We start from the raw sequence: 24,398 nt of genomic DNA on the forward strand, positions 1-24,398 counted from the left end.
ATTTTTACAGGTCTATCAACTATAAGAGGTTTTGTGAACTCAAAGAAGCAAACTTTATGTAAATGGCATCCATACCAGCCCCCACAGATCTCAGTTAAACATCCAGTGGCAATGTGTGAAGTCTCATTTTGTGCACTGAATTCGCGGGTGAGCAAAGTTGGCAGCAGCAGCAGCCTTAGGAGAATGAAGAGCGATCGCAGTCTGCAGAGCGTTTTTGCCAAGTGTGCAAAAGCTGTGCTCTGTGCAGTCAGTCTCAGCTCAGCAGCTATTTGAAGAGAAAACTGCCAACTTATGCAAGTAAATATCTGCATTCCTCAAGTCAGAAACAAGGTTTTGGGCAAGCAGTTTTGGACAGCTGCATGTGAACCTCGCTGGAGCTTCAGCCTTTCATTTCCAGTTCAGCCTCTGCATGGCAGGATTTTTACTACTGCTGCACTCCTGGCTGCAAGTCAGCAAGTCCACTTTCAGCTGTGATTTTAAGGACTTCAAACATGTTAGAGAGTCAACAATCCACTTTATCTCCAAGCACAGTGCTAATGAAGGCCTGAACCAGGATTTAAAAGCAAGGACAAGTTCACACAACACAGAATTTAAACAGGTTTTACATACAAGAAGCTGTAGCACACAGGGAAGGAAGGGGGGAAATAAAAAGAAGGCAAATGAAGTCATATGCCCTGTTGCCCTCAGGAATATGGTCCAACTGTAAAAAGAGGTTAGACTACAGAAGTCATCAGGCAAGGTAAACACATTCTAATTCGATATGCAAACACCACTTTTGTCTTAGTACATTGCACACCTGCATGAAAAAAAAAAGCTTCTGTTATAACCTCCATCTAAAACAGCTCAATTAAGAGATCACTAAAGACGTTAAAGAGCAAATAACCAAGGTACAATCAGCAGTGAAAGACAAAAGGAAATTTCAGTGGCTAATCAATCAGCTTTCATTAACAATGAACACCAAAACGAACAGCTACACCCCCGACACGAAGCTTCCATCCAGGCTGACAAATACATTTACTTCAGGAAGAGAAAAAATACCCTCAGAAATTAGAGAAAGGAAAACACAATTGGTGAAACTGAAGCAGCTTGTTTCTAGAAGTAACCAAAGAGAGGTCAAATCTAACTTAGCTCACTGCAGTACATAACTTGCAAGACATGCAGGGTGCACACACACAATCTGCACAAGTGCTGCAGTACTGCTTGGTGGCAATTAGAAGACAGCTGAGGACAGTACATTTTTATACACTAGTGGTTAGTTCAACTGGAAAATGAGTATAGTTGAATTAGTTCCAAAACCCCACCCAATTTAATTCACTAAGCTAACATCAGCCACTTTTATATGGCACATCCACGGCCAGATTTTTGTAATGCAGCCTTCAGTTCAAACTGGTAGACCAACTAGATGATAACAGAGCTTCCCAATTCACAGGTGACAATGCAGCCTTGCTGTGCCCCCTCTATGATTTTGCTTTGAATCACAGAATCACAGAATCAACCAGGTTGGAAGAGACCTTCAAGATCACCCAGTCCCACCTATCCCCCAGCACTGTCCAACCAACTAGACCATGTCTAGTCCCCTTATCTATGACAGCTGCCACAGAAAAAAAAGTGTAGGAAAAAAAACCCTGCTACAATTGGAACAGAAAGTGTTTACATTGGAATGGGCTGCCCAGGGAGGTGGTGGGGTCACCGTCCCTGGAGGTGTTCAAGCAAAGCCTGGATGAGGCACTTAGTGCCATGGTCTGGTTGACTGGATAGGGCTGGGGGATAGGTTGGACTGGATGATCTTGGAGGTCTCTTCCAACCTGGTTGATTCTATGATACATCTGTGTGGAGGAAAAAAATAATGACAAAAAAAAATCCATTCATTACAGTACATTAATGCAGTTTATCACAGCTCTCTTTTATAATCCACAGAGAAAAGGTACAGTTAAGATACACCTCAGTAGGTCTGTTATACAAGATAACTTACTGAAAAAGGCCAACATGAAGATGCCATCATTTCCCACTCTAAGCTGATCTGCATCACTGAAATCATCCCGTGGTGGGTACTCTTCTTCCTAGATTTACAGGTTAGTGATAATTTAGTGACAGGTTTATTTTAGAATAACTATCTGCAGGATCAAAGTATTCATTATGTTTTAAAGCTAGAAGGTAATTCACATTTCTGTAACAGCCCCACATCAAGGAGATTTAAAATGACAAATGACTCAGATCTATAGAACAACTCTTATTTGTTGCTTACACTGACAGACCCCAGGTTTTCTGCATCTGTATATATTATCTATGCATCCTAATTGAAGCTAGAAATTACTCAGATTGACAATCAAAAAAGAGATGTATGTTTAAGCTATAACTATTTTGACATACAGCCAAGCTAGTGAGTATTTTATGAAAGTCATCACACAGTATGTTGTTGCCCTTTTTATTTCCCCTACCAAATGTTTTAGTGCCTCCCAAAACACGGAGTTAAGTTTCATAATAACATTAGCATCCAAAAATAAATCTCTGATGCAACCGCACTGCACTGCCCTACAACCCAGGGAAATACAAACACTTGCAAAGCAAATCTCTAGCAACATTAGAGGGCATGAGCACCTTAGAAGTGTTTGAAAGTCTTCTACACTCAAAAGCTGTAGCAGTAGCTCAAGTTAAAAAAAACAAAGCAAAAAACAAAAGTCATCACAGATGTTGGTCAAAACAATCCAAAGATGCTTCTCATCGAGTCAGAATTTTAGATCTGAAATTAGTGAAAGTCTAAGAGGTTAGTTTCTCTTTTTTGTTGTTTGTTTCTCTCAGTACTTTATTTTCCATAGAATTTGGCAGGTCTTTATGCTTGCAGTTCTACAAACCAGTAAAATTTAAAAGAAAATTAAACAAAAATTGAAAACAACCCAAGAATTGCTGCAGCTGTTGAATGGGAAACATAAAAGTTTTCATGATGACAGCACTTATTAAAGAGAGTGATGAAAACTGTAAAGCCAGCTAAACACACCTCTTTAAGTAGAAAACACTGCAGGATGATACAAGTAAAATAATACTGTCAGTAGTGGCAGCAATATGGTCTAGACATAGGCATGAGTTACATTATTTCCCTTTTTGTTTTCTCCAATTAATCATAACATATTTGAATTGAGGTAAAAAAATAATACCTTAAAAAATGAAACCAAAGGAAATCAGTACAAGTGAGATTTACTTAGCTGATTCACCCACACCAAATGCCTACAATGGAAAAAATGCAGTTCTAATCCTAAAACATTATTCAGTCACTGTACCAAATGTAATTTGGTATATTGAGTGCATAGCTAAGTGAGCATTAAACAACCACAGCAATCTGCAGCTCCTGTCGTAATGACTGACATGTTCACCTTTGGCAACACAGCAAAACCATTTCCTAGGGTATGGAGATTATGGTTAGAACTGTGCTAGAACGAGCTGTACCAACTGCAGGCAGCTGGCTTTACCCTTTACAAGGTGGTTGTGAATTCCCAGCTGTGCTCTTTATTTCTGACTAATTAAGAAAGACTTTAAAAACACTGCTATTCACCTAGACAATACCGAGGAAGGCAGAAGAAGTTAGCTGAACAACTATCTTAAGGGGCTATAGTAGTTTCAGATGCCCCTAAATGGTCACCCTAAGTGATTAAGCAATAGTTCATTTAGCTCAAGGTTGCTGCAGCTACAATACTGATGGGTGGGAAGGGAGAAAAAGGATCCAATCCCCCCATGGAAGAGGGGTTGGAACTAGTTGATCCTTGTGGTCCCTTCCAACCCTGACTGATTCTGTGATGAAAATGCATTAAATGAAGAGCTGCATCTGAGTGTGCTTATTTCTGAAATATATGCCATATAAGTTCCATTCTGAAGTTAGGACAGCAAAACATATTTTCAATTTCTGTGGTAGATTAGGAGGTCTACAAACCTCATAAAATTACTCCCTGACCTCTGACTTTTTTTTCTTCCTTTAATTATTTAAACTCTCTGCTAACACTACTGTATTTCAGACAGGCATTTTCAAACCAACTAGTTAATTACACTCAATGCAAAAAGCTTCTTCAGAAAAAGAAGATTTTGCTCAATTCCATAATGAGTTTAGCACATTTCTCTCTATTGCACAGGCTTCTCTAAGGCTTACACCTGTGAGAAGTACCAGTCAGTATACAACCCAGTAAGGTGAGGGCAGCCTTGCAAATAGGCACTGTTGTAATTTATCACACTCCATGTCAAAAAGGAATTATATTAAACCCTGTTCCACCTGCTCTCTCCAAAAACTGACACAGGACATCCCCAGAACATTTCAGAAACTAAATATGTTTCCTGTGCTTAAATCCCATTTAATCTCTATCTACATCGCTTATTTTTATGTGGTTTTATAACTTGCCAGTCCTGCACATGAAGACACAAATTTGCTACTGCTCAAGACCCAGCAGTACTGGTAGTCCTTTGCAGTGCTCTCATTTGATGCAAATGGTGTGACACACTCTAGTCTTTCTTCAAAATAGAATTGTTTGCCACCATAAATTGAGGAATAAAAAGAAACAATGAAGAATGATTGTCCTCTTTTGCTGATGCTTAGAACTAAATGTAATTTCATAGTAATACTTCTATTAGATAGACATTTTTATCAATGAGTATTTCCTTCTTTCTTTCCCATGGGAAGGATGATACACAACACACAAATATATAATATACTTTCACAGTGGTTTTTAATAAATTTAGCCCTGGTAAGGATCCTGGACAGGATTTCTTGTCTGCTAAATATGCTGAGATCTGTATAAACAAAGCTTTCTGCTCTTATGAGCAGTGAAGTAAACAGTGAAGTATTTTATCAGCATAAATGGCATGTCACAGAGTCACTTTCCTAAGCAAAAGAACATCAGATGTTACAGAGCATCTACTTAAGTTGGACCTATTAACTCTTTGGAAACAACAATGCTGTCTGTAGTATTCTGCAAAAGAGAAGTTTTCCTCCTCGGTGCTTTTTAACATCTTTCAGATTGAAAGCCAGTATGGCACATAGTGAGATAGAACCTGAGTTTTCAGGAACCTCTTGAATAATGAGCTGATACAACTCTCCACAATGCATTGGATTTACAGAGAAAAGACTTCTGAGGAAAGGGTCACCTTCCTTAATAAGCCCCGTGAACGATACTATTAGCACATAAAACAACACAGAGATATTAATGGTGGGAGGGAAAAAAGCACAATGAACCCCAGAAGCATTTGTTTGCCAGCAGGACAATTCATAGTTAAAATCTAAACTAGAGAGAACTGTACCATACCTCTGGACGACTGAGGAATATTTCATCAAACAGACTCCTAGACTCCCTAAACTGGGCGTGCTAAGCATGTAAAAACAGAAAAACATAAGACAAATGCAACTGAAAAGCATTAAGTAAAAGCCATTCATTGCAACATACAAACAAGTCATTTATTTAACTGTTAGCAATATTGTTGCCCATTTAAATCAACCTTTCAAAACTGACATGGAGAATTTGCAAAGGAAACCATCAAAAGCCAGGGTAACTACTACCACCACGGATGACATAGGGCTGCTATAGTTTTTTTGATACATTGAGCTATCTGAGAGTCTCTGAAAGGAATAAATGTTTATACACAGTCTAGTCTAAGGCAAGTTACACAAAGAACTACAGCAACAAATACTGAAAGTTCAGATTGTTCTGTTCATACAGCCTGTGGATGCAGGTTGATGGATGCAGCATGATGACATCTTTAATATGATCACACTACTTTTTTTATGAGCCCTACATGACTCAGGGAAAAAGATATGAAAGCTGTTTATTGCATGCACTGCCTTTGTATGTAGTTTCCTTCTCTTTTATTTCTAGCCTTCTTTACTGCACTTTTTGGACTATGCCATGAAAAAGTTATCAGCCTGGTGTATCATTCAAGGTAATACAACAACCGTTCACATTATTGCAGTGAGGAGGCAATGCACATCCTCGTTTCACAAGTTAAAAACTGGAGTCACAGATCACAGCAGAGTTCACTTTTCTAAGAGCACTAACTTCCTAATGCTGAAAACAAGAGCTGAAAAAAAAACCCCTCTTAGATGGTTTCTATGTGCTTTGCAAAATGTGCAACCTACAAGTCAGATACCGTGCAGATGTCTCTGCTTGTGGTGTCTGTGACAGCGAAAGTGACAAAACAATTAAATACATACCGGCAGCACAAAGTTTAAGTCACTTATCCTTCCTCCATTCAGAACTAAGGATCAAAATCCTTCCCCCTGAAGTTGGCAAGCCACCATCCTAAGCACACAATGACCTTTCTTTCTCATTGCAGTCATCTGCCAGGTTAAGACAGTCTTACTACAGAGTCTTAGTCCATCCCAGCGTAAGTCTCTCAAAGGTATTAAAATAAGGTAGGGATTTTGTGTCAGTATCACATGGCATGGTAATTAAAATGACATTAATTAAAACTGCACTGGCACATAGTTTTAGTATCACACACAAAACTACAACTCAACTTCAGGATTTCCTATTTTTCACAGAAACCTCAACTTGGAAATCTTAATACTGTTTCTTTAATACAGCTTGTGTGTCTGCATGCATGTGCTTAAAAAAAAACAAACAAGTAAACATAAAATAATACAAAAACAACCCAAAAAATCACAGAAAGAAATTGAGCAGAAATTCTATCAAGCTGGAGATTTTTAGCAATCAGCAGGACTTTGGCTCTTGGGAACACTGAGCAGCCTTTTCATACTAACTTAGCACTGCACTGAGTCTCTGACGGTGTGTCCCTACTGGCTTCTCATAGGTGAAATTCTTGTGGTGTCAGCATTAGGGCTCCTGAATGTCAACTTCTACTGCACATTTTGGAAAAATCAGACTAGGTACAAGTTTATTTCTCACTTTGTCACCATATCCTGTTCTCCTACTTCTTAACCCTCTCCCTCCCAACTCTTTTCTCACACACCAGCTTCAGCTCCTTTCCCGGTACTGTGCTCCTACAAGGGGTCCTGTCTCCACCAATCTGTTCATCCTTCTGCAAGTTGTTTCTCCTTTAAATCTCTCTGAGCTCTCTTCACACCACTACTCTCCAGTCGCCCTTGCCTTTCTTTATTTTCACTTAGCCCCATCTGATTTCCACTTATGTTCACTTTGAACGAGCTACCTTCTTGCTCGATCAAAACCAGTCTTCTCTCCCCACATTACATAAACTTCAGAAGCTGGTCAGTCATTGCCCTTCATCTCCCCTTGCACTTGTATCAAAAGTGGATTCCCCCTTTCCTAACTGAAGGCTAAGGATAATAAAACTATTTCAGGGCACAAGAAAAATTCCTGTTTCTCAGTTCCAGTGTTTTCACCAAAGGTAGTCGATAACAGCCATAAGGTGTGTCTGCTTTTAGTACTGTAATCCTACTCTGACATAGGACATCAGAGAATGTTCTCTGGGGACAGTACATACACAGACTAGTTCACTTCAGAGTCATGAGCAGTCTAAATTTGTCCATGCAAGACAATCTTCACACATTTATTAAACTGGAAGCTCTGTCTACTTTGAAAACTCATTTTTTCAAAAACTTGTAGTTTGGTCAAACCCAGGAAGATGTTTTAAGGAACCACAAAAGATGTTTCTGACACTGTGACCTGTACTTAAAGTTCTCCAAAGTGATTTGTTGGGTTGGGGGTTATTTTTGCTTTGCTTTATTCTTGAAATTGGCTGAACCCCAGCCTGAGGTTTTCATTTTGAAAGTCAGGGTTCTATGCTCCCACAAAGTTAGAAGTAACAAAAATCTTGCAAGAGAGTTGCACATATCTTGTCTGAAGTGTTTCAGGAGCAGCAAGGCTGAGGTTTGGGTTGCAGGTGTTGCAAGTAAATTCAGAGGTTTATAATTTCAGATTGTGAGTTTCATCCAGATACTCAGCAAAAGTTTTACTCATATGAGAAGCAGTAAGGACAGACCACATAGAATCCAAGCAATTAAAAGGTTACAACTGGAGATCATGGTCTCATAGCAGATACCTGACAGGTAACTGTGCACACGTTCCTGATTTCCTGCTGCACTTAGTAAAAACAGATTTGTGTAACAGCCTCATTGGCAATGTTAGGCAAATCCAACTTAACTTCAGCTGTGCACATTCAAGAGTAGTAGTAATCACAGTAGTACCCTGTAATTACTGCACAGCAGTCAAAGAAGGAGCAGACTCCCAACTAGGTAAGCAGAATTATTTGTTCAGTCACAAGCATACTGCAATCAGTAAAAGACTGAATGCATCTCAAATGCAAGCACAATCATGGGGGAGATTTTCAGTGAAAACACTGGAAACCTAATTTGAGCATAGCTTCTTACTGCAAATACTACAAAACCTCAGATCTTCCGCATTCCAACCTTTGGGGGAGAAAAAAGGGAAGAACTCTGCTTGCAAAAGTAACATTTAGCACTAATTATAGATGCCACTTTCCTATCTGGAAGGCAGTATTCTTCATAATGCTAATTCTCACAGAATCATGAACACTGAATAGATATCTATTGCTTAATGTACTGCTCATTGCTAATTCATGGTATGGGATTTTTTAAAGTATTTGGAGTATTTCTTTTGACCTCAATGTTAAAGTTGTCAGGAAGCAAACAATATGGGCTTTTACTTTGGGCAAAAACAATAACAAAAAACTCCCCAATCCATCAACCAAAAAAACCTCACTACAATATCTAAGGGTTTTCTTTGCCCCTTATGTTCCTGTTGGAATTCTCCTTCCTCTCCAAAAGGTCTACTTTGTTCATTAATTATTACTCTACCATTTGAAAGACTAAATAGCAGCAAAACTTCCCCCTACAAATTAATATTAGTAGTGTATACCTAGTTAAAAGACAGCAAAACAGTGGATAAACTATTAAAACAGGGCAAAATGACACAGCTCTGCCTCAAAAGAGTTAACATGACACACTTTTTATAGTGCTTTACCAATAACTTACACTATCTATACAAACCCAAAATGTTTAATCACCACCCCACCATTATTTTAATAAACAGGCCCTAGTAGGGGCCCAGTTGTTATGAACCATTAGATTATGCTCATGCTCCACAAAACTGAGAAGAAGCAGAACTGTATCACTTACTCGCTGGGCTGCTTCCGCTGCAGCAGCTGCCATTGCTGCAGCTTTGGCCTTCTCTGCTTCATCGTAAGTAGGAAGAGAGGTAGCTACACTGTATGGAGGTGGTACAGGATAAAATTCATTCTGTGTTTCTGTTCAAAAAAAAGAGGTTATGAATTTTTAAGCCAGAAAGATGTCATGAATATTAACTTTTACATGCACTGTACAGTCTTCAACAGAGGCTGACACTGATATTTCTATTTCATGCTCTTACAAGTTTCAAAAACAGGTTATAAAATGAAACAGGGAACAACTTCATGATGCTCTTAACTGGGACTTAAGGCAGAAACCTTAATCTAGGTGCTGCAAGAAGCCAATAAATTTATGAACAGAAAAATCTTATTTGACAAGTTACATCCCTAGGCATTCTAGCCAATGCATCATCCCCATCACATAGCAGGCATGAACAGAAACAGCCCAGAAAAAGTGCTTTCAGTTATCAACATCCATTAATTACTTAAGCCAAATAATAAACATGCTGTATTTATTTTTACTGGCATGGACTTGCTACTAAGTCATAGAATCACAGAATCAAGCAGGTTGGAAGAGACCTCCGCAATCATCCAGTCCAACCTAGCACCCAGTCCTGTTCGATCAAGTAGACCATGGCACTAAGCATCTGTTCAACGCTTGAACACCTCCAGGGACACCAAGTCCAGCTGCTCAGTGAAGCACAGTTTTTTCAAGACACCCATTTCACCATACTCCCTTAAAAACGTTCCTTCCAGCAGAATGGACCACAGACTGGATTCTTATATACTGATATTGCAAAACATTTTCATATAGGTGCTGGAGCAGTGCAGAGAAGGGCGAGGAGGCTGGGGAGAGCTTTGGCAAACAGGACCTGTGAGGAGCAGCTGAGGGAGCTGGGCTTGTCTGGTCTGGAGAAGAGGAGGCTGAGAGGGGACCTTATTGCCCTCTACAGCTACCTGAAAGGAGGTTGTAGTGAGGCTGGAGCTGGGCTCTTCTCCTAAATTACTAATGATAGGACAAGAGGAAATGGCCTCAAGTTGCATCAGGGGAGATTTAGATTGGCTGTTGGGAGGAAGTTCTTCCCTGAGCAGGTGGTCAGGCACTGGCACAGGCTGCCCAGGGAGGTGGTGGAGTCACTATCCCTGGAGGTGTTTAAGAGGAGAGTGGATGTGGTGCTTGAGGCTATGCTCTGGTGATGAAGGCTGCTGGGATGAAGGTTGGACTGGATGATGCTGGTGGTCCTGTCCAACCATAGCGATTCATAGTGCTGAGATGTGCTGAGGGGTTTGGTTTAGTCAAGGACTTGTCAGTGTGAAACTGATGATTGGACTCGATGAGCTTGAAGGGCTTTGCCAATCTAAGACATTCTGTGAATAACCTGTGTCTGTAAACCAACACAAAGATGTGATATATATGGATAATTCTATGTATTATTCCATGTAAAAGTATGTTACTGTGCTTGCAAACCTTGTCCCAAAGAACATGGGCAGGGAGTTGCTCCTTTAATCAATATGAAAAATAAACTGAGGTTGGAGGTTAATTCTAAAATATTTATTTGGCACATGAGAAACACAGATTCAAGCAACTCTGTTTAAACAAGGACTTGGATGTTGCCTGCTCCTAAGTCTCCCATATCCCAAAGAAAAGTCACAACCTCATGAGAAAGAGAGCAGTGAATAAATGTCAAAATAAACCCCTCTTACTCGCTTTCCACAAGAACTTTTGTAAGTAGCCTTTTAAGTAAAATTAATCTTTTCATAGCAATACCTTTACCAGACAACAGCACAAATCTAATGAAGTTTGAGCTCTGACAAATTAGCACTTTTGGTTTTGTTGTATGCTTTTTGATAACAAGGCAATGAAAATCGCTAAAGAGTTCTAATAATGGAGTACTACTCAGAGATGGAGGCTAAATGTGGAACTGAGCTATGTGTAGACTTAAAGTCTATTTCACAGAATCACTATTTCACTAATTAATGAACATCTATTTAGACTAGGAAGATGGAAGAAATCAGCATAATTTGTAAGTGTGCTTCCTCTGGACAAACCAGAGCTGTGCATGACTGCAATTGTGTGTGTAGGAAGAAAGCCAGCCCCACTGCAGCATTGTACCACTGTGAACCAAGTGCTGATTCATACACACTCCTCTTTGACAAGGTGTTATATGAAAACAATACCTGAGGTGGCAGCTGCTTCTACAGCTATGCTACAGTAAGGTGGAGGGGAAGTATCTGCTTCAGATAAGGCTGCTGTCTGGGGAGTCTGCGTAGTCTCTGTTGACGTGGAAGGCTGCTCAGCTGCTGAAGACTCTGGGGGGTCATCCTCGTTGTGTAGCTTAGAAGAAAAACACATAAACCTCAGGTGCATTCAGGGAATACTTTCCATGACAACTTAATACTTGCAGAACCATCTTCAAGAAGAGAGAGGATTACTACTCAACAAAACAAAACTTTTGCACAAAACAGCACATGACCTCTTCAAGCAGCTGAAACCAGAACATCCATTTAAATCCTTTCAAGCAAACAACCAAAGATAATCTTAACTGCATTGGGCTCTTCCTCCCAGAAGTGGATTTCTCCCCATCACTGATGTTAACAGAGTCTTAAAAATATGGGTTCTTTTAATATTTTACCATATGGGAAAATGTTGACTAAAACACATTCCAGTATATCAGTATTTTAACACCTTGAGTACATTCATAAAATGCATTAATCCATTTCTTAAACTAGAACAAGTAAGCAAAGCTCTCTTTCACTGTATTTGTCTAAAAGACACATTTCTGCTTCTGTAACTGGTTTTCCTTTTTACTCTTGCACCTCAGAGATCTTCTCTGCACAAATTCTAAGACCTTTTGAAGCATTCTGCTTTCCTTTAGACTGAAAAGAATCATTTCTCTATAACACTTTGAGTTGCTGCACTTTTCAAGATGCTGGTTTAGAAAGACCTGTCCAGTTAAGCATGCACATACACAAGAACCTAGGCAAGCAATAATGTTAATTAAAGCCATGAAATTCACATCCAGCACTGATTTTTTCATAGGGAAGGTATTTTTGATTAATGTAAGTAACTTGACAGCATTTGGAATATAAATCAAAGAGTACTGCCATTAAACAAATAATGCCAGCTCTAACTACTGTAAACTGCAAGATAAGATGACCAGAAGGCAGGTACTGAAGTACTCTATTTAAAACCCACAAAATAAGATTAGTATCATAGAATCAGCCTCTCCTCACAGGGCTGTGCTGCAGGCCCCTCACCAGCTTTGTTGTCCTAATGCAAGTCAACAGTTTGCTTGAAACCAGTGGGAATCTGACTATCTCTGAGCCGCCTCTTTCACATTTAATTTTGGCATATACTGGATGGTAAATATAGAAGTTATTTTTGGAGACCGGGAAAGAAGAGACCTGACACTCTGCATAGGTTTCATTGCCATAGAAACCAAGCTAAAAACACTCAGAAGGGAACAGCAAACATCTATTTCAAGGGCTCACTTATGACATACACTTAAACGTTACCTACAACAGCATCTAAAATTCAAAACAGAGAAATCTTATCTTTTCCAATAGTAATGTAACTTTGTTGATTTTAACTACAGGACTAGGAGAATTCACAGTTTATCACCCCAGCCCCCTTCCAAACCCTCACTGCATCAGGAACCGTGTATCCAGCAGGAGAAGGGAGGTTCTTCTGCCCCTGTACTCAGCACTGCTCAGGCCACACCCTGAGTGCTGTGTCCAGTTCTGGGCTACTCAATTCAAGAGAGATGTTGAGGTGCTGGAAGGTGTCCAGAGAAGGGCAGCAAGGCTGGGGAGGGGCCTGGAGCACAGCCCTGTGAGGAGAGGCTGAGGGAGCTGGGGGTATGCAGCCTGCAGAAGTGGAGGCTCAGGGCAGAGCTCGTTGCTGGCTACAACTACCTGCAGGGAGGCTGTAGCCAGGTGGGGTTGGGCTCTGCTGCCAGGCAAGCAGCAACAGAACAAGGGGACACAGCCTCAAGTTGTGCCTGGGGAGGTCTAGTCTGGATGTTATGAGGAAGTTGTTGTCAGAGGGAGTGATTGGCATTGGAATGGGCTGCCCAGGGAGGTGGTGGAGTCACCATCCCTGGAGGTGTTCAAGCAAAGCCTGGCTGGGGCACTTAGTGCCATGGTCTGGCTGACTGGACTGAGCTGGGTGCTAGGTTGAACTGGCTGAGCTTGGAGGTCTCTTCCAACCTGTTTGATTCTATGATTCTATTTCTTACTGCTATATAATAGAACAGAATCATAGAACCAAACAGGTTGGAAGAGACCTCCAAGCTCATTCAGTCCAACCTAGCACCCAGCCCTCTCCAGTCTGCTAGACCATGGCACTAAGTGCCCCAGCCATCACACTCCATCGTCCTCTAGTGACTGGAAAACCTTGAAATTAACACTCTACTAATGAACAAAGCAATTAAACTTTCAAGGCATTTCAGTACATTCCAGTAAAACAGAAGTCTAACGTCTTGCAACTGCATTTTGCTTTTGTGCTTTTAAAACTAAGCCACCAAATTTGATCAGAATTCTCAACTGCACACGCCTGATGTACATAACTTCTTTTACAGCCATTCCATCATTTGGGAAGCATCAACTATCACATACCTAGACCTAATAATAGTCCTTCATGAGAGTAGAGCGTTGTGGGCTTTTTTTCCCTCTTGATGCTCTGCTGAGACCCCACTTGGAGTACTGCATCCAGTTCTGGAGCCACTGTGACAAGAGGGATGTGGAGATGCTGGAGAGTGTCCAGAGCAGGGCCAGGAGGATGCTGAGAGGGCTGCAGCAGCTCTGCTGTGAGCACAGACTGAAAGAGTTGGGGCTGTGCACACTGGAGGAGGCTCCCAGGTGACCTTCTTGTGGCTTTTCAGTACCTGAAGGGGGCCCACAGAAAATCTGTGGAGGGACTTTTTAGGGTGTCAGGAAGTGACAGGACTGGGGGGAATGGAACAAAGCTGGAGGTGGGGAGAGTCAGGGTGGAGATGAGGAGGAAGTTGTTGAGCAGGAGAGTGGTGAGAGGCTGGACTGGGTTGCCCAGGGAGGTGGTTGAAGCCCCATAGCTGTAGGTGTTTGAGGCCAGGCTGGCTGAGGTTGTGTGCAGCCTGCTCTAGGGTAGGGTGTCCCTGGGCATGACAGGGGGTTGGAACTAGATGATCTTCGTGGTCCCTTCCAACCCTGACTGATTCTGTGATTCCTATTTATCATAAAATGTATACATTTGGCATAGTTATTCCCATTGCATAGTCACAAAAAATAATAATGAAAATTGCCAACAAAACCCTGACATCTCCAATGATAACAAATAATACAAATAAAATACTCTCTGTATCTGAGACCAATATTGTCCACATCATCAAGCATTAGAATAAAAAAATCATTTTTCTCTAGAAGAAAAAAAAACAATTAGAAAGTTGTGAAAAGCTGACTTGGAACTCACACACAATGAGATATTGCAAGTCTGATCTACTCTAGAACTCTGAAGTTACCAAAAAGATCACTGTGTACCAGGTAGCCTCCTATTTGTGGAATGGTTTCTTGAGCACATCGTGGGGAACTGGTTTAAAGGCTGTAAACAAAGTACAAAACGAGGCTCTTCTCTTTGTATGCTTTCATTACATACATTAATACAACAGTCATGCTGCTGAGAGCAGTGGTTAGACTAAGGAAACACTCCACCTCCAGGACAACCATCAGGAGATACGTGGAAAACACATGAGTCTTAGTCACCTACTTGCCACCCATTTTCCTCAGCCTTCCCAGACATTCAGGGCTAGCACACTGGGGCTGGTTAAGTGCACCTGTCCCTACTCTATTTGCATCTATTACAGATCTGGTGCATGTACATTTGTGCTCTCGAATCGGCTAGTACCTAGAGTCATAGAATCAGCCAGGGTTGGAAGGGACAACCTTAAGTCCCATATTTAAGAGAAGCAGGGAAAAGATGCGAGTCTGTGTCTCTGCTTCTCACTTAAGGCTCCCTAAAAATTCTGCAGGAAAACTCCAAGAAAAGCTTCAAGTGTTTCAGCTCGGTTGACAACACAGACTTTTTACAGCTCATAGGCTCGAACAAAGCTAGTCAAGCACCACAGCTGCTCACTGAACAAGAGCAGCCAAAATGAAATAACTAAAATATAAATCAGAGGGCATTATTAACCAGTAAGAGCAAACACTCTCTATTCTTATTAGCAGGTCAGTAATGCTTGACTTCTTCAGCATAACTCATTTTCTCAGTAACTGGAAATGGAGTCTTTGAGCTCCTCAATTTACAGAGATTACACAGACAGAAATTGCAACACCTTAAAAAATCCCACACCTACACCACATCAGCTGAACACATTTACTGTGCATTGTGTGCCGAAGAAAGGGCTCTACTGAAAAGACTCTCATTATGATTTCTGGTCCCTATCTTTCATCCACTACTGGAATCAGAACATTAATAAAGTTTATTAGCAAATACAAACATAACAGCAATGAACATCAAAGGCCCTTGCCTTTAGAAAATGCCTACTTGTCTGCTCAACAGAGAGTATAAAGTCTTTTAAACCATACTGTTATAAGTTAAAAAGTGTAGCTAAGCATTTCTAAGCTATCCTACAAAATATCACTGAATCACAGAATCAGCTAGGTTGGAAGAGACCTCCAAGCTCATCCAGCCCAACCTAGCACTCATCCCTGCCCAATCAACCAGACCATGGCACTAAGTGCCTCAGCCAGGCTTTGCTTCAACACCTCCAGGGACAGTGACTCCACCACCTCCCTGGGCAGCCCATTCCAATGCCAATCACTCTCGCTGCCAACAACTTCCTAACAACATCCAGCCTAGACCTCCCCTGGCACAACTGCAGACTGTGTCCCCTTCTTCTGTTGCTGCTTGCCTGGCAGAAGAGCCCAACCCCACCTGGCTACAGCCTCCCTTCAGGTAGTTGTAGCCAGCAATGAGCTCTGCCCTGAGCCTCCTCTTCTGCAGGCTGCACACCCCCAGCTCCCTCAGCCTCTCCTCACAGGGCTCTGCTCCAGGCCCCTCACCAGCTTCATTGTCCTTCTCTGGACACCTTCCAGCACCTCAACGTCTCTCTTGAATTGAGGAGCCTAGAACTGGACACAGCACTCAAGGGGTGGCCTGACCAGTGTTGAGTACAAGGGAAGAATAACCTCCCTTGTCCTGCTGGCCAGTCTTTTCAGATTAATCTAGGAAAAGCAAAAACACATAAAGTATCTGCAGCCACATATACATCTTTACTAAGAACGTGATTTTGACCTCCCCTACAGCAGTCAACATTTATAGGATTACTGTTAAAAAGTAAAACACTGTTCACAGCTAAAATGGACAAACTATATTGGTGAATACAAAAAGTTACCACAGAGCAGTTTGGAGACCAATTTTTTTCTTCCTTTTTTTTTACTAGGAAGTCACATCTTAAACAAAAGGAGTTGTCAAGTAAGTGCCCAGCACCTTGAACAACAAGTCAAGAAAAAGAAAAATGAGATTACAAGTAAATATAAAGTTGCAAACAGGTTATTAACTATTAACTCCCAGGCAAGCAGCACCAGAACAAGTGGACACAGTCTCAAGTTGTGCCAGGGGAGGTCTAGGCTGGATGTTAGGAGGAAGTTGTTGGCAGAGAGAGTGATTGGCATTGGAATGTGCTGCCCAGGGAGGTGGTGGAGTCGCCATCCCTGCAAGTGTTCAAGAAGGGACTGGATGAGGCACTTAGTGCCATGGTCTAGCTGATTGGACAGGGCTGGGTGCTAGGTTGGACTGGATGATCTTGGAGGTCTCTACCAACCTGATAGATTCTACACGTTTAGAGGCCTGTTTCTAAACTGTTCCACCCCTTCCAAATCATTTTCCAGGGCTGGAGTTGAGGGGCAATTCTGCATCTAATCTTTTGGATACAAAGTGACTGAGGAGTAGGTTAGACTGCATCAGTTTTAGGCTAACCTTAGCCTATGATAATGGAAACTATGATTAAGTGGAATAAAAAGTGAAATGTGAAAAAGGAAATGTATTTTCCACTTTCATTGTAAATCTGATCCTAACATGTGTTGTGAGCCCTGGCTAAGCAAATCTAAAATCACCTCAGCAAAGAACAGAAAAAGTTACTCATTTTCATCCAAAGCACAACTGGTAAGGGGGTACCCACTTTACTAAAATCAGTCAGTTGTGACAGTGCTTGTCCAGGAAGCAGGAGACCAAAGACTGAGGCAGCTCAAAGCCACAGCCTTGGATGTGCAGTAACTCAGTTTCAGTAGGAGAGTTGGCAGTGCCTCTTCCGACCTAATGTGTTGGAAGTTTTTAGTTCTTTTTGAATTCATAATCTCTTAAGATTATTTTTCTTCTCCCTCTGAAAACAGCTTGTCTAATGTGGATGTATTGATACACATCCTTTTTTGCTCCTCATTCTAAAGTAACTGACACACCTGAAGTCTAAGTGGAGGTTTGAGGCTATGAAACTCAAGAAACGGAGTGTATTAGACGGTATACTGAGCATTGTACTAGTAGTAGAGTATAAGTACTAGATGGTATACTGAGCATGGAGGTCACAAAGTTAGGTGTGATGACATGAATGACTGCCACATCTTCCTTGTTTTGTCAATACCTTGTCACTGGGAAGAAAGCCTCAAAATAAGCCTAGAATTAACCATTTGTGCAGAGTTCAATTTTTTTCCCCACCTAAAATACTGTTACTAATGTTTTGTACTAATGTGGCACCCACCACACTTCTCAGACACAAACAAGCTGACAGAGCTCTTACAGTTTCTGTTTTTAAAAGGACCACAGAAAGAACATCTAGCTTGGCCACATTACACACAACTTTTGCTAACACCCCTGAAATCTGAAGGCACTTCATCCCTGCTGCAGAACTTCTGCTGTTCTGAGTAGGATCAGCAGGTATAATAGCTGTGGCCTGTATGCATGCCACAGCCCAAAGCTGTGCTTTTACACTACACCAATCAAGTGTCACTGCATGGTTCAGGTACTTTTGTTTGTTTGGCTTTGTGCATCTGTCAAGAACTCAAAGAGCCCACGGTCTCACAAGGCAGGCTCAGCTAAGCCAACGGCTTGCTGCCATCAGAAAGGACAGACTCTCTCCTCCTGCATTACTCTTGTGCAGAGTCAGCCTTAATTTTGGCCTACCATGACCTTTAGAGAAAAACCCAAGTGGAGCAAGTCAGATGTTTTGGGTTTTTTTTTCAGTGCAGTAAAACTGGTGCTCTAGAAAACTAGATTAGTGTGTGAACTATTTTATGTCCCTCTGTGTCTGGGCTGAAAAGAAACTACATTAAAAAAACCCAGTAGGCTATTGCAACCACGGTCACTTCTACTGTACCAGTGAGTCAGCATTTGTTAGCCCTGTGAATCAGTTGCAGAGCTGGATGTTACATCTGCAACTCTCCAAAAGATCCCAGACCAGACAGAGATGGCAACACGGAAAGTTAAAACCACTCCACTTTAAATTTACAAAGGGCAACAGACAGAAAAGTACTACTGTCCAGTACTTCACTACTTTGACTTGGGACAAGCGCACAAAGAGATTCAAGGATTACTTCCTTCATGGTATGAAGTTGACTGATAAGTGAAAAAAAAATATTGAAGCATTAACTGCACCACCACTGTATCTACAAACATACCTCAACATTTGCATTGGTTCTTCTTCATCTGAGGCAGGATTCTTCATTAACAAAAAATAAGGAAAGGTGTTTGTAAAAATATTAAAACTATTATTTCAAGAAAAAAAAACACTATCTTGAGAAGATAAATTTGACACAGGCAAAAATGCTACAATTTAACAATATAAGTTAAAAAATTAACATGTTTCATTCCAAAAGCTAATTAAGATGCCAGGACAGCCTGTTGTTTGAAAGTGTCTTTTACCCCATCTGCCATTCTGAACTAATAAAAATCTATGCTAGGTGTTTTACATGCAAAAAAGCCAGCGTTCTGAAAACTGTCATCTTCAATGACTTTCTGTATCACCAAAAAGAGCAGTGCAACTGTCACAAGCAACATTAATGATTATCAGTTAATGCATTTTTAGTTAATATTTTTTAGCATTAGAAATATAGTTCCCTAGATGCAATTACAACATCACCACCGGATCTGTTGAAAGCAACTGAATTTCCCTAACGTAAGTTAGATCAATCTGTTCAGTAACACCAATTACACAGGAGTTCTCCAAAGACAGTAAATATACTACTAGATATAAGCTAGGGGTATTACATCAAAGGTAGAGTAAATAATACTTAGAGCTTTATTTTCAAATCTCTATGATAGTCCCAGGAGAAGAAAGGAAGAGAGAAGATTTTTTTCTTTGTGCACATTTCCTGTGTAGGTTGACTTTTACGTGTTTGAAAGATACAAAAACAACTTGACTTTGGTTAAGGTTTTTATCCAGATAACATTTTGAGTCAATGACAATGGAATTAAGAGATACAGAAAATTAAACCTTACTTGAGATAACTGTAAAACTATTCACAACATATACCAATATGCAGGCAAATGGATTGGAATAAAGTGTTTACCGCAGCAATTGTCATCTCTTAACCCTGTTGCTGAAAAGTACACACAAGTTAAATTCACATAAGATAAATACACCTTTTAAAACAATCACAATTTCTTTATCCCTGCATAGTGCTGCACCACAGCACACTGACACCTCCAAGTCCTGCATCACCCATCACTTGGGAACCATACCAAATTCAGGTGTTAAAGTGATACAGAAAGTTCAGTGACACTCTTTGGTGACTTTTGCCTTTGTCCTCATCTGTTCTAGTTTCCTACCTCTCTCCGACTACTCCAGTCAAAGCCTGATGACAACCTAACCCCAGATTGATAACCCAAAGCTTTAATCAAGTCATGAGCTGATTCTAATTCCTAAGCAGTTCAGCATGCAAGTCCTGCATGCTTCAATAGAATTTCTGCATCTAAATCACTCATCTGCACATGAAGTCTTCCTTCATGACTCAGTTATCTGGAAAATTACATTGCACAGGGGCGGGGGGGAAGTAATCTCAAGCGCTACTACTTAGCTGCTCGGCCAGTTTTATGCATCACAGAAAACAGCTGCGTTTCTTTTTCATTGTTTCAGAATAGATCCACAAAGTATCATCTAAATCACTTTTTCTGACAACAAGCTAGACTAAGAGCAGACATCTCTCTCTTGAATTGAGGGGCCCAGAACTGGCCCAGGCATTTCAGACAAGATGATAATGCATAAATTAAAGCCAGATGATAAACTGCTAAAAGGTAAAAAGAATCAGAAGAACACTAACTAGTTTCTAAAAGAATTTTCCTGAAGTTGATGCCTCAGTCCCCTTATATATGGGACTAGGGAAGAAAAAGAAAAAAATAAAGAACTGACAACTGGACTGACTATACCTGTAATAAATGTATAATTTAAGTAGCCTTTACCGACAGGACTGCAGCATGCAAAGTGACTAACGAAGAAAAAAGGAAGTAATGCAACAAAACAAAGAGTGGCTAATTTATTTCTGAGGTCATATTCCTGCAGGGAAGCATGACAAATTCTTACCCATCAATTAGTCGTCTTTTTGCCCTATAAACAGAGGACAGAAAAGGAGGGGCCGAAAGCAATACAAATCACACATGCCTATGGCAGACAGTTACATAATGCTGATGTACTGCCTGCTTACTTTGCTGCAGTGCCAAGCACCAGCTTTTTAACAGTTGCCTGGTTTAAACGTTTTTAACTGTGTTTTAAATCAAACACAGATGCACAAGAAAGAGCAAGATGCAGCTTTAGTGCTATTTCAGACAGACTAAAAAAAGAAAGAGGAGCAGAAGGTTAGCTCTATGATTACACATTTTCTGTTTCATAAGAAGTCATAAAACTGGCTTCTTGTGCCAAAGCTCAAAACAAAATTACCTCCTATTCTTAGTCTTTAACACATTTGAAGAAACCGCAAATAGAGACAGCAGTGAGATAGCTCCTTCAGCGTCACAAGGGCTGCTGTCACTGCCAGACACAGAAATGCAAGTCAGTCATTTTTCTTATAATAATGTATGCCTTTAACTCTTTCTATTAAAAAAAAAAAGCTTGCCCTGAATAGAGAAAAACAGATCAGACAGAAGTAAAGGCAGAAAGGGCACAACTGAACAAAACAAAGACAGCAAGTACAGCAGAACTGATCAGATTTCATTAGCTTGGCACCACGGAGAGACGTTCACAGAACTAATGCAGTATTAGCCAGGTTAAGTCATACTTTCCTTCTATATTTTGTCCTAAAAAATGAGGACACAACTATAAAATCTGCAGTAATCTATTGCTTGCTACTTCTTACAGCCATTATGTAAGCAAATACCTCGCAACACTTAAGATCACATGCTTGAATAATCAAGTCCTAATTAAGTCTATCTGCAACTGCCTTGCTCCTTCAATTTTCTGACCCAGTACAGTAAGAAAATAACATTAAGAAAACTTCAATGTCTAGCAGTCAGATATAACAGTGAGAAAAGAAAACAACAGACGCTCTCCTATGGGACAGTAATTAGCAATGCTGTACTTTAACCTCTGGAGTACATTAAGATGTATTTTCATTGTGATTTACTACAAAGTAATGTGCTTTAACAGCTAAGGCTTCAAAGGACACTTTATAATGAAATTCAGTGATATGAACTGACCATAAAGTTTAATGTACTTGGAGAACTGAGCAGGCCAACTCCCACTGTCAAATATTTGCCCTTTCAGAAGGGTGCATTTAGCCCAAACTGGGCACCAGCACTATTACTGGAAATTCCTCATCAAACATAACATAAAAATATGACAGAGGCAAATTATTTCATTGCTCCATGTCACCATCTTTTTCCTAGTCTTTTTAATAATTGAATTACATTTTCTTTTATATTTGGCTGAAGTTCAATAGCATAAACTTTCAAGGCCTTCTAAAACGTACCCAGGTTACTTCAGGCCTCAAGGAAGACAGCATTTGTAGGTTCTTAAGAAAACGTTCTGCAAGCATTTTTGTTCTCCCTTGCAAGGAAGCAAGGATGACTTTAGAACTTCTGCTGATACCAAGTTATTGTAGCAGGGTGCAGGAAAAGGAGCGCACTGGCAAGTGCTGACCCACGAAGCACTGGGCAACTGACTAGCATCCTGAAGGCATAGGAGAAGTTGGCAGGGTGCTAAGTGCATTCAGCAGCTATACGACAATCTCAGTACACAGTCGCCCAAGAACATACAGAAATCTCCCAACACTGGAAGATTTCAAAACCAAGTATTTCAAACCTATTACTTTTAGGCCCTAACCTAGCAACAATCTGAATATCAGTGTTTAATCCTACATATGTGCAGAAGTAAATGTGATTACTTGTGTGGACATCGTTCTCACTGCTCAAGCTATGGCACACAAACACTTAGATAAGTAATTCCAGATTTAGCTGACGATTGCAGGAGAAATTTAAGTTACAGACAGCAGCAAGGGTTTCAGATTTCTTTACTATACCCTCACTTACACAGCAAAGCCACGAAGCACAAAGAACTGACGGATAAAACAGAAACTCCTGAAGAGACTGACTGCACCCAAAATATTTTTTTAATGACTAATAACCAGAAAAAGTTATAACACATTTGTGTTACAATTGACGTTAAGCTAACGATTGCAAGATTATTACCACTGACTTAAACCAATGACTGCCAAGAAATAAACTGCACTACCAGTTTGGGCAGAAAGAAAGATCAGTGTATCCCTGAAGCATTACTTCTGCAGTGATGTCCAGGAAGAAAAGAATGAATGTTCAAACTGGGCTCACCGAACTGCAAAGCACTCAGACGGTTCTTCAGTAAAACGGTGTGCTTGCGCGCATCTGTGCCTCTCCATGTGCACACAGAGGCTCTCTGAAGGTCAGTTACTGCGTTCTGCAGATCCCTGCATCTAATCTTCAGTAAGCCAGGGCGCACGTGTGCGCACACACACACACACACACAGACGCTGGCTTAGAGATGACAACACACACAACCACTGCACGCCACCCCCGGCCCAGAACGCTACAAGCTGTTGAATCCAAAAGGGTTTTGGGGAAGCGCCGCTTCACTCTCAGGCTCGCCCTAACCACGTAACTCATCGTACCCCTCGTCTAACTCCACAGCGAGGCAGGCGGGAACCTCTGTCCTGCTCCAGCTGCGCTCTCCGGAGAGGCCCGCCGCCTCCTCACCGGGGGGGGGCCGGACTCGGGAAAACCCGCCTCCACCCCCAGACGGGGTCCAACTGCTGAAGGAAGCCTGAGGGAGGGGAAGGGGGACGGGCAAAGACGGTTTGTCGAGCAGGCCAGCAGCGCGGCCAGCTGCCGCCTCAGAGGCCAGCGCCAGGGCGGCAGTGGGGGCGAGGAAGTGAGAAGCAACTGCCCCTGGGGCCGCACCGCCAGGGCAAGGCCCGGCTGTCAAAGCCCCGTCGCCGTCGGGGCAAAGCAGGGCACGGAGCCGCGTTCAGGCCCGTACCGGCGCTGGCAAAACGCCAGGACGACCCTGCCAGACCCCAGCGCGTCTCAACTCAGAACCGGGGAGTGAGGGGGAAGGGCGCCCCGGGCGCCCCCTCCCCCGCCGCGCCTCCCCGATCCGAGGAGGCGGGGAAAGGCGAGTAAGCCTCGCAGGGGACACCACACTCACCACTCGGTAGCGGCTGGCGGGCTGGTAGTGGTCCATCCCGGCCGCCCGCGGACGCAGCTCCTCAACCAGTCCCTCGGCCCAGCCGCCGCCGCCCTGGCCCGGCCCTCCCCCGCTACGGCCGGCCCCAACCCAGCCCGGCGATGGAGCTGGCCCCGCCCACCCCGCGCAGCGCCCCCATCGGCGGCGGTGCCTGGAGAGGCCCACCGCAAGCACCGCCCCCTCCCTGGGACGCGCCGCCCCTCCCTGGGACGCGCCGCCCCTCCCTGGGACGCGCCGCCCCTCCCTGGGACGCGCCGCCCCTCCCTGGGACGCGCCGCCCCTCCCTGGGACGCACCTTGTCCCTGTGACGCACCGCCATGCGCGCGGCCGGGCACGCGTGCGCCCGCGGCTGGTCGCCCGGCGGGGGCTGGGAGCGGCTGCGGCGGCTGGGAGCGGCTGCGGGAGCGAAGGTTGTCCTGAGCCTGCGGTGGCTGCGTGCGGGCACGGCTCTGCCGCGCCGCCTCCCTCCTCTTCTTCCCTCCCGCCCACCTCCACGGCCTTTTCACCGCAGTGCCGCTCCGCTCCCCCCGTTTCCCTCGGGGCTGCTGAGCTTGCGATCTGCCGCCTGTGGCCATCGCCATCTCCTCGCTGCAGCGCTGAGGGCACTGAGGGTTGCTGACGAGGGCT

At 42.5% G+C, this 24,398-nt stretch overlaps 1 protein-coding gene across 2 annotated transcripts in view; it reads right to left on the reverse strand.

Moving 5' to 3' along the window:
- The window catches only part of NDFIP2 (Nedd4 family interacting protein 2), a 43,210-nt gene extending 19,330 nt beyond the window's left edge, over positions 1 to 23,880 (reverse strand). Inside the window, exons 1-5 of one of the 2 annotated variants that reach the window (XM_064143912.1) lie at positions 23,733 to 23,880; positions 11,275 to 11,431; positions 9,089 to 9,216; positions 5,283 to 5,342; positions 1,973 to 2,060 (exon numbers count right to left, since the gene is read on the reverse strand). In XM_064143912.1, coding sequence (XP_063999982.1) covers positions 1,973 to 2,060; positions 5,283 to 5,342; positions 9,089 to 9,216; positions 11,275 to 11,431; positions 23,733 to 23,768 — 469 coding nt within the window. In that variant the 5' untranslated portion in view covers positions 23,769 to 23,880. The remainder of the gene's footprint in view (positions 1 to 1,972; positions 2,061 to 5,282; positions 5,343 to 9,088; positions 9,217 to 11,274; positions 11,432 to 23,732) is intronic. The other variant, XM_064143913.1, reaches the window with a different exon arrangement.
- Positions 23,881 to 24,398: the final 518 nt, after the last annotated feature.

Source organism: Pogoniulus pusillus, chromosome 5 (assembly GCF_015220805.1).
Source record: "Pogoniulus pusillus isolate bPogPus1 chromosome 5, bPogPus1.pri, whole genome shotgun sequence".
Classification (NCBI taxonomy): Eukaryota; Metazoa; Chordata; class Aves; order Piciformes; family Lybiidae; genus Pogoniulus; species Pogoniulus pusillus.